The sequence below is a fragment of the Syngnathoides biaculeatus genome, chromosome 2 (assembly GCF_019802595.1).
Source record: "Syngnathoides biaculeatus isolate LvHL_M chromosome 2, ASM1980259v1, whole genome shotgun sequence".
Classification (NCBI taxonomy): domain Eukaryota; kingdom Metazoa; phylum Chordata; class Actinopteri; order Syngnathiformes; family Syngnathidae; genus Syngnathoides; species Syngnathoides biaculeatus.
The window spans coordinates 2,481,157-2,497,534 of record NC_084641.1 but is presented as its reverse complement, the minus strand read 5'-3'; the positions used below and the strand labels follow the sequence as shown (position 1 = coordinate 2,497,534).

The 16,378-nt window shown below is 42.0% G+C and overlaps 1 protein-coding gene across 3 annotated transcripts in view; it reads left to right on the top strand.

Moving 5' to 3' along the window:
- Positions 1-267: 267 nt before the first annotated feature.
- LOC133496776 (leucine-rich repeat-containing G-protein coupled receptor 6) overlaps positions 268-16,378 on the top strand; it is a 40,609-nt gene continuing 24,498 nt past the window's right edge. For 2 of the 3 annotated variants that reach the window (XM_061812775.1, XM_061812758.1), the window contains exons 1-2: positions 268-783; positions 13,959-14,030. In XM_061812775.1, the coding sequence (XP_061668759.1) occupies positions 563-783; positions 13,959-14,030 (293 nt within the window). In that variant the 5' untranslated portion in view covers positions 268-562. The remainder of the gene's footprint in view (positions 784-13,958; positions 14,031-16,378) is intronic. The other variant, XM_061812768.1, reaches the window with a different exon arrangement.

Below are 16,378 nucleotides of genomic sequence, written 5' to 3'. Positions count from 1 at the left end.
ACCCAATCCGTGTCCCTTCCCCAAACAGTCATGCTCTTCACACTGAGCCTCCAAGCAAAATAAAACAGGGCAAAGCAAGGGAGAAAGAGAGGGGCGAGTTCAGGACTCAGGGGCCCCTCCCACCTCCTAGAGATGCTCCAGCCCATCCCTAAATTACAGGCCAATGAGAGGAGCTCATTCACCACTCACACGCTCCTTCTACAATAGGTAAGGAGTGGGACGCAGAAACGGCGAGATATATTCACAAGAGAGTAAAGGGAAGACAGAGTGCATTTGTTTTGGGGGCGGGGGGCTAAAGGCCGTATGAGAAGGAGCTAAATTTGGGAGTGAAAGTGAGGGTAGCCCGAGATGAGGTTGTGACAGCGGCAAGTGCAGAGTTCCTGAAGAAACAAGTTTGTCTCACTCTTTGATTAGGATCATTCACACACACACACACACGCAAAAACAGAAAGACAGAGACAACTTATTTTCCCTGTCAACTGCCACAACAGACAAGGCCTGAAGAAAGTGAGCTGCCAGGAGCGTCCGTACAGGTGTCCAGACAACAAGTGGACGGTCCGACATGCTACCCGCGCTTCTGCTTCTCTGCGTGGTCAACGGAGTAGGGGCGTCCACCCCTGGAGTCGGGGCTTATGACCGGATGCAGGACAGGCAAGGAGCAGCAACCGCGCTGTGCCCGTCGCCATGCCAGTGTGAACAAGACGCTATCTTCCTCATGGTGGACTGCTCGGAGTTGGGACTATCGTCTGTGCCGACCGACATCAGCCCCCTCGCCACTTACCTGTGAGTAATAAAAGTCTGAAAAGAATGCACTGCTCCAATATTATCCCTTCCTGCCTCCATTTTTCAACTGTCCTGATCAGTTATTGGTCAGTCTTCACTTCCTCATCCAATATGACTGTGCATACGATATTTTTAAACACAACGTTGAAACTGGGGAAAAACGTCAGAGGGAGCAGGCAAGACTTGGCTGCGCGCTTGCATTCGCAAAAATGTTGTGTGTTTGTTTTGACAGCTAAGGAAGAATGAATGGACCACATCTTCCACTGTCATGTTTCTCAGCACCAACTGGGTACCAGTTGAGGGAAGCTGTCTGAGGCAGTTGCACATGACACTGCAGTGCATAAACTTATAATTACTGCGTATTTAACTTGTACGATACAGTAAAGTTGGGAGTGGAGACCATAAGATCAGGTGGTTAAATGTGTTTGACGTTCAATTAGTGGTTTGATGTTGAATACCAATCAACAGCTATCTTTTTGTTGTGAGATTTATGATTCATAAAGGAAAGGTTTGTGGAAAAGTGGAGAGTTTCCAAAAATACGTATTGGAAAGGTCCGATACGAGACCTAATGTGAATATAACTAAATGTGACTATAAGCCGGCTAAAGAGCAACTCCCCACCAGGAGTGTCTCGTAGTAAGATTTGAGACAATACACAGAATGTGAACGACTTTCTTCCAGCGCTGCCAGAACTTTCAAATTGCTTTTCTACGCAGGCCTCTTAGGACAGATTAGAGGCATGTCGTGATAACTGATATTGAGCTGATTGAAGTAAAATCCAGGAAACTGTGATGGAGCAGTTACTCACATGGGGATGTACAAGTATTACAGCGGTGGGAGACTTGGAATTCCAAGGAGGTAAGGAAAGATCAAAAGTTGATGTCATAAAAAATGCAGGATACAATGGATAACTCTGCGTGAATGATGCCGAGTCCACATCTGTGACGGTGGCTTCCAATTTCCAGATGTCATACGTTCATTGGGAATCCACATGGGCCAAAATCTATCCAGAAATCACTCAGTAGGGCACACCCACAAATGCGCGCAGGCAAAGTGACGACCTGAGACTCCTTCTGTGCAATACTTTTCCCTTCTTGTCTCACCACACGCAAGCACACAGCACACACGCCTACACAGATACACCCGTGAACTCCGATGATCATTGACTACAAACATCAGCGTAATTGTTCATTTCCCCTCATTACCTAACGCTGGAACTGGACCAATTAGTGAGTTTGAGGGGTGATTTAGAACAAGATAAATAAACTCTGCGACCAACCGCACATGCCCACACGCAGTTACACCAAAACACATGCTTAGTGGAGAGGGAGCACAGTAAAGCATGAAGTTGTGGGGACAGTAGGAACACGCCGCAATAAATGAGGATACGGCACTCGCTTTGGTGATCCGCATCAAACCACACAAGCAAAACATACACCCCAACACAAATGCACATCCTCTCTCTCTCTCTCTCACACACACACACCACACACACACACACACACACACACACACACACACACCACACACACACACCACACACACACACACACAGACAAACAATCTCAATACACACAGGAGACAGAGCACGGGAGAGAAAATGTACAAATGTTTGTAATTTCGCCCTGATTTATGAAGGATTACAATCGTGACAACTGCGCTCTGTCTACGGAGGTCAGATACGTCTCGCAGCACAGAGTACTAGTTCGCAGGTCAAAGGGATTTATTTGGGAACAGTCCACTTTCCAAACCCGATCCACATGAGGTTGTGAAACTGTATGACATCATCCAGTCATGTCATCAGAGAGCGCTTCAAAGTGTGCCCAACAGTGTATGCTGGAGGCCAATCACGCTATGAATCCCTCGTCCTCTTTCCTGCTGTTTATTTGCACACTTGGCCGAGCCCTCGGTAAACAGGTAGATGCACGATGTACTTTGTAATTAGTTCAGTATCATATTATTGCATGTTGACTTTGGAGAGGTATTGCAAAGGTGCTGTGAGCAAATCTGAGCAGAGGGGGCAGAGATTTCTGACGAAAAGTCGTTTCTGGGGGCAATGCACGAAATGAGCTGTCATGTGAGACGTGCGAAAAGACTGGTTCTTTGATATTAGATGAGAGGAGAGAGCCGCGGGCTCCGTGTCTACCTGTGTGTACTCTAATGCGTGTTAAGCTTGGGGACGTTGTGTACAGGACACATCAGACATTCGCTTTATGCAATAGATTAAAAAAAAAGAAGAGGAAGGTTTGGAGTGATTTGATATCAATTCAATAAAGTTTGTCTGAGTTCTGAATTCAGTGAAAGCATTTGTAAGTCAGAAGCCAGTCGCAACTCGAATCGAGCAGTGATGAGTTGATTTTTTTTTTTTTTTTCCGAGTGGTGAATGGAAACTGCAGCTAGTACAGTACCAGACAGATGAAAACCATAGCGTGTGTGTGCGCGTGTATGTGCATGCGTACACGCGTGCACGCGGATGTTAAGACCACCCAGACTGCTGAGAGAATTATGTTTTCCAGCCAGTTCAAATGAAGCAGGACTATAAAATGAACAGGAGGATGAAGAGGAAAAACCTGAGCAAGAAGTGAGGTGAAAATTAGAGTATGAGTGTAGACCATCTGAAAACTCCCCAAGAGTCACCCTGACCGTTTACTCACACACACCAGGCAGACATCCACCATCTGCGTAGTGGCAGTAAATGAAATTGTCGTGTGCGTGTCATTTAGCTATTATCTTGACGGAATGATTCCTATCAGGAGCGACTGGGGGGGTTCACACTGTAAACAACATGTCTGAGACAGGCAGATAGAAAAAGACAGCGAGACAAAAAAGGTGAATGGGGGTAGATTGTTTGAGGTAAGACTTAGAAAATGTAAAAAGAATTCAAGAAAACACAAAGAAGAAAGAGCTGTCTGTAGTTTTCTTTTTTTGTAAACCGTTAGCAGAGGGCTCTCTGTCTTGTTATCAGTGTCCTGGCTCCAGACAACTACCGGTACATATAGTCGTAGCCTGCTTCTTCCTCAAACACAAGCCTCCTTTGCTCCAGCCTGACTTTTTTTTTTTTTTACAAGACCTATGGCTGGACTTTATAAGTGGTTGGAGCAGCTACAAACATTTTATTTTTAAAATATGATTAGAATTTTCTGAAATTGTAAATATGCGTGAACTTTCCCTCAATACAGTGTGGCATCAACCGAGTGCACCGAAGTCAAAAGGGTTTCGAATTTTTTAAGTATGAACAGAGACTCCATTGATAGCATGTCTACAATCAGATCGGGAAGAATAATGCATCTCTGATTTTATATAGGACGGACAGGGTGACGAATGCCACCACAAAAAAGAAGAAGCAATTTTATCTTTTCTTGTTTTTTTGTTTTTTTATATTTTTGCCTGCTGAGTTAATTACTGAACTCTCTTCTATAGATTCCCACAGAGAACATAACAAGCTCTCTTGCTGTGATAGAAAATAGATATTTGTGCCAGAGGGGTATTGGAAGGGATTGGGAAGTTAGTGTTCCTGCTTGTGGTTTTCCTGACATCAACCTGGGAAGCCCTTAAAAGTGTCTGAGGGAGAGAAGACAGGTAGAAACATACACACTCTGGGGGGGAAGCGGTAAGTAGAGAAGAGACAGCAGCCACAAAGTCCTCTGTAGTAAAAACAAAAAACAACCAAAAAAATCCAACTCATTTGCAACTTCACCTTGAAGGGTAACTTTAATGACGATGTGGATCAGGGACATCAAGTGACGTGAGCTGATTGTGATGAGGTCAAGCATTGAATTGTATTTAATCTCTCATGAAGAACGGATCTTTTTTTGGAAATAAACATCAGTAACAGTTTTAAGCAAGCAAAAGCTTATTGCATGTGTAGCCATTGACTGACTCCTTGTACGTTTAGAGGCACAGTAGCGTGACGCATGTATGATATGGGAGCTTGGAATGTGCTGCCTGTGACGGGTGAATGAGGGGTACCTCTGACTAAAAGAACTCAGAAGGCCTACATGGCCCAAATTCCAATTCTGCCCTTTTCCAGGCCTGGGAATTCATGGGAATGTTTGCACGTGTGAGTGCTTGCATGAATCTGTACTTCTCACTTTCCAGTACAGAGAAGCTATTGTCTTTCCCAGCACTGGAATAAACTATACATGTAAATACACTCAAAGCAAAGCAAAGCAAAGCAAAGCAAAGCAAAGCAAATTTATTTGTATAGCGCATTTCATACACGAGGTAACTCAATGTGCTGTATTTGAAAACAAAGAGATAAAACATTTAAAACGGCATAAAAACAATAAAAATGACAAACAAAATATTAAAAAAAAGACATTTAAAACCACATACAGTGCAAGTAATATGATCAAAAAGTAGATATATTCTAAAAAGTATGAGAAAAAAGAAGAGTTTTCAACCTGGATTTAAAACTATTCACACTTGGGGCTGACCTCACCTCTATTGGCAACTTATTCCATTTGTGTGCAGCATAATAGCTAAATGCTGCTTCACCATGTTTGCTTTGGACTCTGCGCTCCACTATTTAACCTGAGCCGGTCGATATCAGAGCTCTACTGAGTTTGTATTCCATAAGCATTTCTTTCATGTATTCAGGACCTAAATCATTTAGTGATTTATAGACCAGTAGCAGAACTTATAAACTCTCTAAAGATAGAGAGTCCAGGTGTTTAATAACAGCAATTCTCTTTTCTTGATTGCCAAAAACAATTGTCTCAGTTTTGTTGTGATTCAGTCGAGGAAAATTCTGGTCCATCAAGTTATTTATCTGATTTAGACAGTGGCATAATACCTCAATTGAACTGTAGTCATCTGGAGACACTGCTAAATATAACTGTGTGTCATCTGCATAGCTATGGTAGTCAAAATTAAAGTTTTGAAGAATTTGACCCAAGGGTAGCATATACAGGCTGAACAGGAGGTCCGAGAACTGACCCTTGAGGGACCCCATAGGTCATTGCCATTCGCTGAGACCGAGCACTTCCAATGACCACAAAGTATCTCCTTTCCTCCAACAAATACACTTGTAAGCTGTACCACTGCCAATTGTAATTATATGTTAGTTGATTTGTGAAACAAATCAAATGGGTTTTATGTTTTAAAACCTGCTCCCAATAAAGAAAATAATTTCCAAAAAAAGACAAGAGGGCAAACTATAATCACAATTCTACGCTGCGACAAATCGTTTAACTTCCCCCTACAAAAGAGTAGCACCATTCACAGGAAATAGCATTTATAAAATAGAGCTCCCAAAAAACACACTTATTTAGTGATCCAGGGATACATTTTACATACTATCTAGGTACCCTTGTATTTTCACTGTGCAAAAGAGTGTTACTTTGAAAAGGAACTTGTCACATTTTAGCCTACGAAAATGTTTTAAAACTGGATACTACGTAAAGCTATAAAACAAATGATGAGACACGATATTGGGGTAAAATGTCAAAACTAATTTCAAGGGTAAAAATTGATTGAATTATCCAGAAGCAACTATCCAGTGGTCAGATCACAGCGGCAACAAAAAGTGGACTACACACATGTTTTCCATCAGCTGGGAATTGTGTCACTGTGACGAGATTTTCATGTCAGAGAAGAAGAAAGAAAAAATAAAATTGGTGCTTTTTACATGCATGGCACTGGGCCAAACTAAATATCTTTCAAAATGACAGCAGCCACATGTCTTCATTAGTATGGGCTAAGGCTGCCTCAATTTCAAGATTTTTATCTGTAGCCACGTTACATGCAAGGAGCAGTGATCCAGAATTAGATTTCAAACTAGATTCAGTGTCCTCCTGTTTCTGCCATTCAACAAAATGAAAACATAAAGGAGACCAACACAAACTGTCATAATTAATTTTCATTTTACAAACTAACCCTGGGAATATGCTTCAAAATTACAGGAAAAAAATATTGGAGCTAAGTTTACAGGATGTCTGCACAACTTGTAAAATTGTAATCTTTGTAAATGATTAACCTGGAATGTGGTAGAATGTGTTATGAAAATTTGAGGACTTACCGATTGGTCGCTATTTAGAACTTTTGACAAATTTTGGGATTGGCTGTAATCTCATAATTTGTCAGCGAATTTAGACATTTCAACTGAAAATCTCGTTTACCCCAGTGACATCTCACGCTGCCGTCGTGAATGTTTGAGTCTGAGAGATGCTTAGTTTGAGCTCTGTCACGCATCTTATGATGTAGTACACAGGCTACACTAATGAAGGCTCTGTTCGGAAATGCACTTCAATCTCACTCTGCTGCACTCTCGCCCATTTCTGAAGATCACGGTTAAGGCATGGGACTAAATTTCCGAAAGCACCCAATGTTTCTTGGTCAGTGAAAAAACATGTCAGCGTTGTGGGACTTCCTAGTGGTGTCTGTGACAGATAAACTATCTGCAATCTGCATTTCCTCTTGGGGGCACATCTACAAAGTGTTCCAAAACGCCAACATTTAATCAGGGAACACGAGGAGGAGCAGTGAGGTAAGAGTTGGCCCACGAAAACTTTGTTCTTCGTGCTGGCCGGCCTCCCATTTAATATTGCGGAGAACCCCGCATTCTTTTATCGTAAACCTTTGAGAGCCACCACATCTCCTTACACTCATAAATGTGTTTCTGATGTGCTATATTACTGATTTATCACGTTGTCCATACAAAGGTTGACAAATACAAACTAAGCTAGAAGTTAAAGTACTTGCTATGAGTGCTCATACAGGATCCATTCTCATTGCAATCATCTTAATTTGCTGGTAAATTGTCATGACAGCAAGATACCTGATTTGAGGTCCATTTTGGTCAAAGACTGATGAGAAATATTTTTAATAGATATATTGCTCCATTTTACGATCAGATCAGTTTATTTAAACTCGTTAATCAACTGCCCAAATCTTGATCCTGATAAGGCTAGAAATTAGCTTTATGAGATATGGCTCTGATTTGAAATGACATAAAAAAAAGACAGCCTTAGTATTCGGTATATGTCATGTAAAGACCAAGAAAATGTTAATGAACTATGAAGGCTCTTTTCACTGACCCACAACAGCTGCCTGTCAGTGCTCTCCACATGTCAGAGGCAGTTGTATGTCCTGTAGCTCGCACTGTTCCAACACTTCCTGTTCCATTACTGAAGTGCTTGACCTTCCACCCGTCTCCCCTCCGTCTCATGTGTGGGAGGACAAGAAGCGGACATAAACGTGTGTATGTGTCCTATGTGTAGTATACCAGTCTATGGAGACTTCCCACAGGGCAAGAACGGGTTTCCCATGACATGACCCCAGAATAAACAAACAGCCGCTTTCTCCACCTAGACATCCGCTTGTCACTCTCCCCAACACTACAACAAGCGGAAACGAGCATATAATATGAGGAACGGCTCCTCTTTCTGACTTATCCCTTCTTTTCTCTTCCTCCCTATCTGTTTCCTGTGCTCTTTTGTATCTCACTCGTCCCCGTGGAGAGTCTTGCCCAGGTGAAAGACTTCCTCGCCCTCTCCCTTGCTCTTTGTGGCCCTTGAATGAGAGACAGGAGAGAATAAGAGAAGGCCTGATAAAGAAAGTTCCTTCTGACACAAAGGGCAGTGTACCCCTCCCAGGAAGTCGAGAAGAGAAAGAAAACGGGAGCAAGAAAACACCTTTAGAGGGAGGAGGAGGGGAAAGACAGCATTGTGGCCGCCTAACTACACTCTTTTTGTATGGACACACATGTACGTGCAAACTTGTGTGACCATGACAGAAACTGAAAGCCCGAGTAGTTGGTCGAATTAAAAAAAAAAAAAATCATCATCGTAAAATGCAAACACAGACCTCAGGCGTGCACACACACTGACACACAAAAACCTTTTTTTGGCTCCATCTGTTGAAGGTGGCACCCCTGCATTGACAAGCAGTCGCATTAGGTGGGATAAAAGATCCTCTATCATTGTGGCTTTGACTGTTAAAGAGGTAAGCAGAGAGGATGGAACTGGCTGAATGCGACACGAGACATTACTGTCATGGTTACAGTAAAAGGCAGCCAAGGTGCGGCTCAAAGTATTGCAAATACAGAACTCCTGCCCTGTAGGCAGGGATCTGGTCATTGCTTTCCACCAAACTTGCTTGCAAATAATCTGCCTTGAACGAAACAAATCTTACGACCATTATTAGCTTATCACTGGGTGGAAGGGAGTAATGGATTTGGATTTGGAATGTAAGCAAATAAAATGATGAAGGAATTGCAATGAAGACCTGAGGGGATGGCTTTTGGGACTGCATTAGATTAAATTGTGCAATTGCGCAGTGCAACAAAAGCATCCTCCCCAAGGGCAACATGGAAGTTTGTGTGAATGCCAAGGGCACTGACACAATTATTACATTCAAAAACACATTTTTTTACTACGTTAAATTTTACACTGCTGCGTATTTTTATCCCAAGTTTCAAAGCTCTAGTTCAAGGGCATATCGGTAGTGCTAAGAACGCAGACAAGCATCTCCAGCGACCAGTCCCAATACAATACCTGCAGCTCCTTATCAACCCCGTGATCCTAAACTCTAGTCCTTCTGGATTGCTATTATGCAATGCTGTTTTTGTTTTAATTGTAGAAGATCAACAGATTGCGGATCACTTGTCCACGGATCAGTTCAGATCAAAGGCAATGGAAAATTAATAATGTGGCAATGGCATGACAGTGCGTGCAAGCTTTTACTCAGGATTCAAAATTAGATAGCTTTGATGTCATCTTGAAGACGCTCACAGCCACATTATTGCTACGCACAGATGAATGCTGTTATATGATGTACATGTTTGTTTTCCTTTGGCTTTTAAGAATACATATTATCCAATAAGTAATTTATGGATGTTGATATGCATTTGACCATGTGTTTATCAGTAACTTCCAGTTTTATACTTTGAAACGTATTTTCCACAAAGTAAGTGTGTATCTCCTTTTGTCTTGCCCAGCTTTGTCTGCCTGACACATTTGACGACCAATACTAGACACAAATGCCAGGCTGTCGATCCCATTTGTTCTGATATCTGAAAGCATATTCACCCACCAGGGTGGTCTGTCCTGCACCTTACAAAAAGCCAACATGGGTCCAGATTATGACCGCTGGCGGATGCTGTTCAGGTGAACCTGCGAGCATGAGCGTGTGGCCAGTTGTTTTGTTGCGCTACATCATCGCGCTTGTCAAGAAAGGCCACCAGCTTGGAAATTGTCCACAAAGGAGCTAGGGGCACATTCACACCTACGCACAGAGGGGCCTTTGATCACATGCTTGATAACATACTTCAGTGGTCCTGCTGACGGCGCAAAGGAATTATGATAAATGACATTATTGTAACAAATGCTCAATGTAATGCCACGCCCTGGCTGAAATTTAAACTAGTGCTGGGAAGAGAGGGTGACAGAGTAGCACAAGATAAAGGGACACAGAGCCGACGGGTAGGAACGGCTATTTCCCCCTCAAGACAAATTCTTGCAATAGTTACTGAATAAATCACTGTTTGAAGTCATCAAATGGGCGGCACCGGGGTCGCAGCTGTAGAGTTTTGGCTGCCCAGTTCTAAGGACCGGGGTTCAAATCCCGGCGGTGCCTGTGTGGAGTTTGCAAATTCTGCCCAAAAACCCCACATCCCCAAAAAACATGCATTGATTGGAGACTTTAAATTGCCCGTAGGTGTGATTGTGAGCTTGACTGTGTGTCTTCTCGTGCCCTGCGGTTGGCTGCCTCCTGGCTGATGACTGCTGGGATTGGCTCCAGCACTCCTGCAACCCTCGTGAGGATAAGCAGCTCAGAAAATGGATGGATGGATAGGAGTCATCAAACATCCAGCACTTTACCTTTTTTAGCTCCTACTCCCCCTTGACTATATCCATGCATGCACACACATACACCAAAAAAAACGTCTTTAAATTATTTATCTGAGTGCAACACGTCATTGTTTACTGTAATATTGCGTTCAGTCACTAGAGCCGTGGGGGACATAAGATGACAGCTTTTACCACTCACAACAGTTTGTGATGGGATGAGCAATTGTCTAATTGTCTTTAGGTCATCATTCAGCATTAGATAGAGACTGACATTTCCTGTGCACCACTGGCATTTGAAAGATGTATTATCCTGCAGGAATATCAGTGTTATGTAGTTTACGTTTCGGTATGATGCTGTGAAGGTAGGACAAGATCCTCAAACGCAATATTCCTGCAAACAAAAAACAAAAAACAAAAAGTAACCCCCATAATCGAATCTCCTCTTAAACATACGCTGACCAGCGCAGCAATATTTTTCCATGTATGACTTGGTGGAGTTTAACCAGCAATTATAATCGCCACGTCCGGTGGATTAGTGGAAAACAATAAAGGGTGTGAAAATGAGCGACAGATATTTCACCACACACACCCCAGCCACCAACAAACGGGAAAAATATTGTCCAAGACGCACATAGACAGCAACTACACACTCAGTCGCGCAGGCGAATTCTGCACAAATGGAATAGAGAAACCTCAGTTCTAATTGTAAAACGCCTATACACACTGCTGCGGCTGCAAAATCTTTAAACCCTTACTTTCTCATTTTCTGTTGTGGCCGTTTACTCGCGCTGAAAATATCTGCATGTCACAGCGCCAGCCGACACAATGCACATGTGGTAGTCATCAATCATAATTATCATGGTTTAAAAAAGCCACAGCTGTTATTTGATTTTAAAAACAAGCCATAGCACAGCGCCTTCCAACGATACGTCAAGTTGTCAGCAGAGGCCTTGGCCTGCAGAGGAGAAATGTCTCTGTCTCCCTCTCCGGCTTCCCAACGAACTCGTTGGAGAGCAGAACCAAACTGAGCCACATTCAACCTTTCCCCATGACTCACCGTTGTATCTTTATCTTAAAACATTTTCCTTGTTGCAGCTCGTCTATTCTGACAGTCATTGCTGTGGACTCTCACACAATGATTGTTTAGAACAGATAATTGAGAGTTGTCTTCAAGGGAAGGCACATGCCCAGAAACCGACTGAAGTCTGTGTGTGCGTCCGTCATTTTAATTAAACTATGCCGTTTAAGTGTTTCACCAAATAGATTTACAGTCTGACCATATTTTGGGATTACGCTCTGTTGATATATGATGGATGATATAACCGCCACTGAAGTTTGTTGTCACTTATGTTTACTCTGTCTTACATCGAGAACAAGATGACTTTGTTGCATTCATTTGTAAATCACTGATTGAAGCTGTACAGACAAAAAAAATGTGACAAAAAATGAAGCTGAATGAAGACCAGCCCCATCATTTTTGTCAAATACAACATCTGGAATGATTGTAAAGACAGAAAAAAATAGAAAGAAAAATGCAGAAAAGTAATTTAAAAAAGGAAATTATTGAAAAGGATGATTATAGAGTGGGCAAACATTTGTGGTGCTGTGTTTTGGTCCTGATAGATCTCTAGTGGGAGATAGGAAAAATTAAAACTAGATTTTTACCAATGAATCACAATTCAATTTGATAACATTTTCTTTACTCTTCAGGTCAGTTTTAACAGTTTTTGTAAATTATGTTCAGGGCCTATTGATGCCATTTGAAAGTTGGAAAGCACTTCTCAACTAATTTGTAATCCTGTCATTTGTAGAGGCTTACACCGCTCCGCTATATATTTTTTTTAAACATTTAAATCGGCCCATAGCTACCTTTTACGCCGTATTGCCCCAACATCTGTCACAATGCATCTGGCCTCTGTGCTGTCAGCGTAAGTGTATAATGTCATGACAGGATATACAAACAATTCAGAGGACCATTGAAACACAAAAATGGAACACAACTAACAGCCAAATTGAGTGTAGCAATGGTAATGTAATTAGCGCAACTGCAAGATGGATGGCCTACTTTGCAGTGTGACATTAGAGAAACAGCTATTTTCCGCGAACACTGGCTGAAGGGATCCCCCAATTAAGTGTCCTTGACTAACACCTTGAACCCTTCTGAGCTCTATTTTGCACTTAGACCTCTGCAAGGGTTCATAAGGAACATATTAAATGTCAGTTGAGCTATAAAAAGGCTACTTAATTACAAACCCAACACGTCTCCTGGCAAATGGATCTGCAAAATGTTGCAAGTTCATCATATGGCAACCCACCCGAACCCCAAAAGCAAGTGACAGTGTGGAGTGTGCAACAGATTGCTTCATATTAGCTCTTCTCCTAGTGAAGTAGTATAGAGTTTATATCAGAACATTTAAATACTGTCTTTTCAAATACCCAAAAAAGGATTGATGCCGTGCAATGGCTTTTCCACTCTCCTTAGGAGCTGAATATTGATCATACCGATCAATCCATTCCAGGTGAGTTTGGATGGCTTGACTTATCAAAGCTCCCAACTTTGAGGGGCTTCCAGGAGCGGAGTTTACTCTTGCTCGCATGGTACTCTGACTTCATTAGCAATGGATAGTATCATGGACACGTAGAAACACGTCTTGACAACTCTAGCAAGCTAGGCCCTATGGTTCATAAAGCCAAAGAATAGGGCTGACATAACCCCATTTTTGCATTGTTCATCAAAAGCTCCAACATGACTGAGGCACAAGGTTAAATGTGTTTCTTCCACAGGCTGCCACAGATGTTGTGACTGTACAATTTCAAACTGTTGCATTGGGTGTGCATGCATGCAGGGAAGGAACACAAGCATCACCCCCCCTACCCCCCAACCTGAGCGACCACAGCTGCGTCAACATTCATCCCCAACAAACTCTAAAGTCAGAGAATGTGTCACAGATTCAGAGAGATGAGGTGTGTCGGTCTTACAGCAATGATCAGAAAGCTGGAGCAATATGGTCTCCCGAGTAGTTGGGGGTGGGGGGGGGTGGAACAAAGCTAGGTATGATAGGAAACCGTGGGGTCAGATCAGAGGAAAGTTAGAAGGAGACATCTGGAAAAGAGAAAGAGTCATTGGGAAGAGGAGGAAATTAGCTGCCCAACAAAGATTCACTGGGGAAATGCTCCTTTATTTCCCTCTCTTCCTCCTCCTCCTTTAACCTCTATCGAACCTCTTCTCTGTTTTACTCCCTACTATGGATGACTGATCACCATATGAAATACGGCTCCTCCACGTGTAATTTACATGGCCAGACAATCTTCAAAGACCACTGATAAGAAAGCCTGCACATTGATTGATACTTTCATTCTTTTGTTACCCTCTCCTCTCTTCAGGGATCTAAGCATGAATAACATCAGCGAGATCCAGCCAAGAGTCTTCCACCGACTGCACCTGTTAACAGAACTGTGAGTATGGAATGCATCAGCTCATATTTAGTTAACAACTTTCTATAGTCACAACTCATAAATGACAAGGAAGTCATAGCCAGAGCGGCTGATCTGTGCTCCCCTCAGTGACAGCGATTGATGACTGTGGCCTGCCTCTTATGTCTCCTTAGAAACTGCCTGAAGCAAAACCTATTGCACCCTGGAATGACTGCTCAAAGGAACCTAATATTCACTTAGAGTGAATATTTGGTGCTCATAGCGTTAAGCAGGTTCTGAGTGTGCCACAAAAATCCCATGCTTTCTTGTCTGTCTTGCCAGCTGTGCAACACACATGCAGGCATGAGTCTTAGTAGAGAAAACAACAGCTACTCAAGCATCATTAGAAATGTTTTGCTATAGCCACCGAGACATTCATCATTTCAAATACTTTTATTGGAGACAGACCACACTTTCCCATTAGTTGAACAACATGAGAACTCTTATCGCCATAACACAAACAAACACAATTTAATGAACTAGGCAAACTGCTGTCCTTTAGTAAATGGCACATTTGGACAGTAAATGATGTTCTTCTCTGGCATAAAGTATGCACTGAGGTGAAATGTAAAATGGTAAAGCAGTAACAAAAAAAATGTGGTTATTGTGTGTTATGTATAGGGTTATATAGTTGTGATGTGTGTCTACTGAGTGTAAGAAGTCCAATTTTTTTCCGTTTTGTTTATTGAAACGTTTGCAGCTGCAACCTGTTAAACACGGGCTAACGATGAAAGTGCAAGTTTAGCGGCTGGATTATGATTTTGTTGACTTTAAATCACTCATCAACTGAAAAACAACGGCCCTGTTCTCAATTAAATGAGGCGAAACCTTAAAGTTTACGCACTGAATTAAAAAAATATTTTCCGTGTCATTTGTTGGCTGACAAAGAGTTTCTTTGTCATAAAACTGGCAAACATTAGTCTTGACCAAAATCTGCTTCGTTATAAAAAAAAACAACATAATTTTTATAGCTTCTTCACTACTTTTTTATGAATTGACACAATCTTGATAGGAGTAAAAGAAAAAAGAAAAAAAAAAGAATAAAAACTAGACTAGACCTAGTGTATTGTGTCCAACTTGTGTGCTCCAGGGGCCCCATTTGATTTGTGGAACAGACAGATGGGCCAGGTGCCTCCCTTAACAAAGTGTGTGTAAGATTCCCAAATAAAAATGTATGTATGCACAAAAACTGAAAATTGTGCATGCCATAAAATAATCAGCCCTATCAAACGGTGCGTATGCACATCTGTAGGAAATTTACCTTGAGAAGTATGTTTAACCACTTACAAACCCAAATTAATTCAAATATGGTCGATGCAAAACACCAGATGACTATTACTGATTCAAACTGGTCTATATTTTTACCTCAGGACAACAAGCAGCAGTAGTAGTTCCATTTATGGTGATGGCAAGAACTACAGCACTGGTCCGCTCCCAACACCACCGGCCCCCAGGCTCACCTCCCCCAATAACATGCAGATAGATGTGAAAGTGCAGTCCCACCGCCGCCTAACACATCCACAAAACACAAATACAATGAGATAAATCCATTCATCCTTTATCGAGCTGCTAATCCTCACAAGGGTCACGGGAGTGTTTCATCCTATCGCAGCTATCTTCTGAACTGTTTGCCAGCCAATCGCAGGGCGCATAGAAACAAACGAGCATTCACACTCACGATCACACCTAAGGGCAATTTAGAGTCGACAAATAATGAATGTTTTTGGCATGTGGGAGGAAACCCGGAGGGGGAAAAAAAAATCACTTTGCGGAGAACATATTTTCACTCTTGGAAAAGTGGAAGTTAAAAAAATGCTTTTAGAATATCTAAAACAAATAAAAATAAGCAAATCTGGACAAGATGTGAGACAGAGAGTCTGGTGTTCGTGCATCTTATTTGCTGGAAACGCCAGAAGAGGGCACAACTGGGCATGTTGTGACTGGCAGAGAGATACATTGTTTGATGTTTGCCTTTAAATCCCTGCCCCCCCTCCATAGATACACCTCCATTCAAATTCATGTTGTGCATTTCATCTCCATTTCACTCTAGGCCATTGCAAGTCAGTGTTACTTCTTCAGATACTTTCCTCACATTTATATGTTCTCCACATAAAAGAGATCAGCGTGGTAGGAGTGCAAATAAAATATTTTACCCCACATACAGCAGATCCTTGTTAACAATTGGTTTGCCTCTCATTTCGGTCAATATTGTTACCTCTCTGGTATAAATTTGCATGCATCTTATTTAAAAAAAAATACATTAAACAGAGGTGATTCAAGTACTGCATTTAACAAACTGCATGCTGCAAATCTCTTTGATGCTCCGTGGT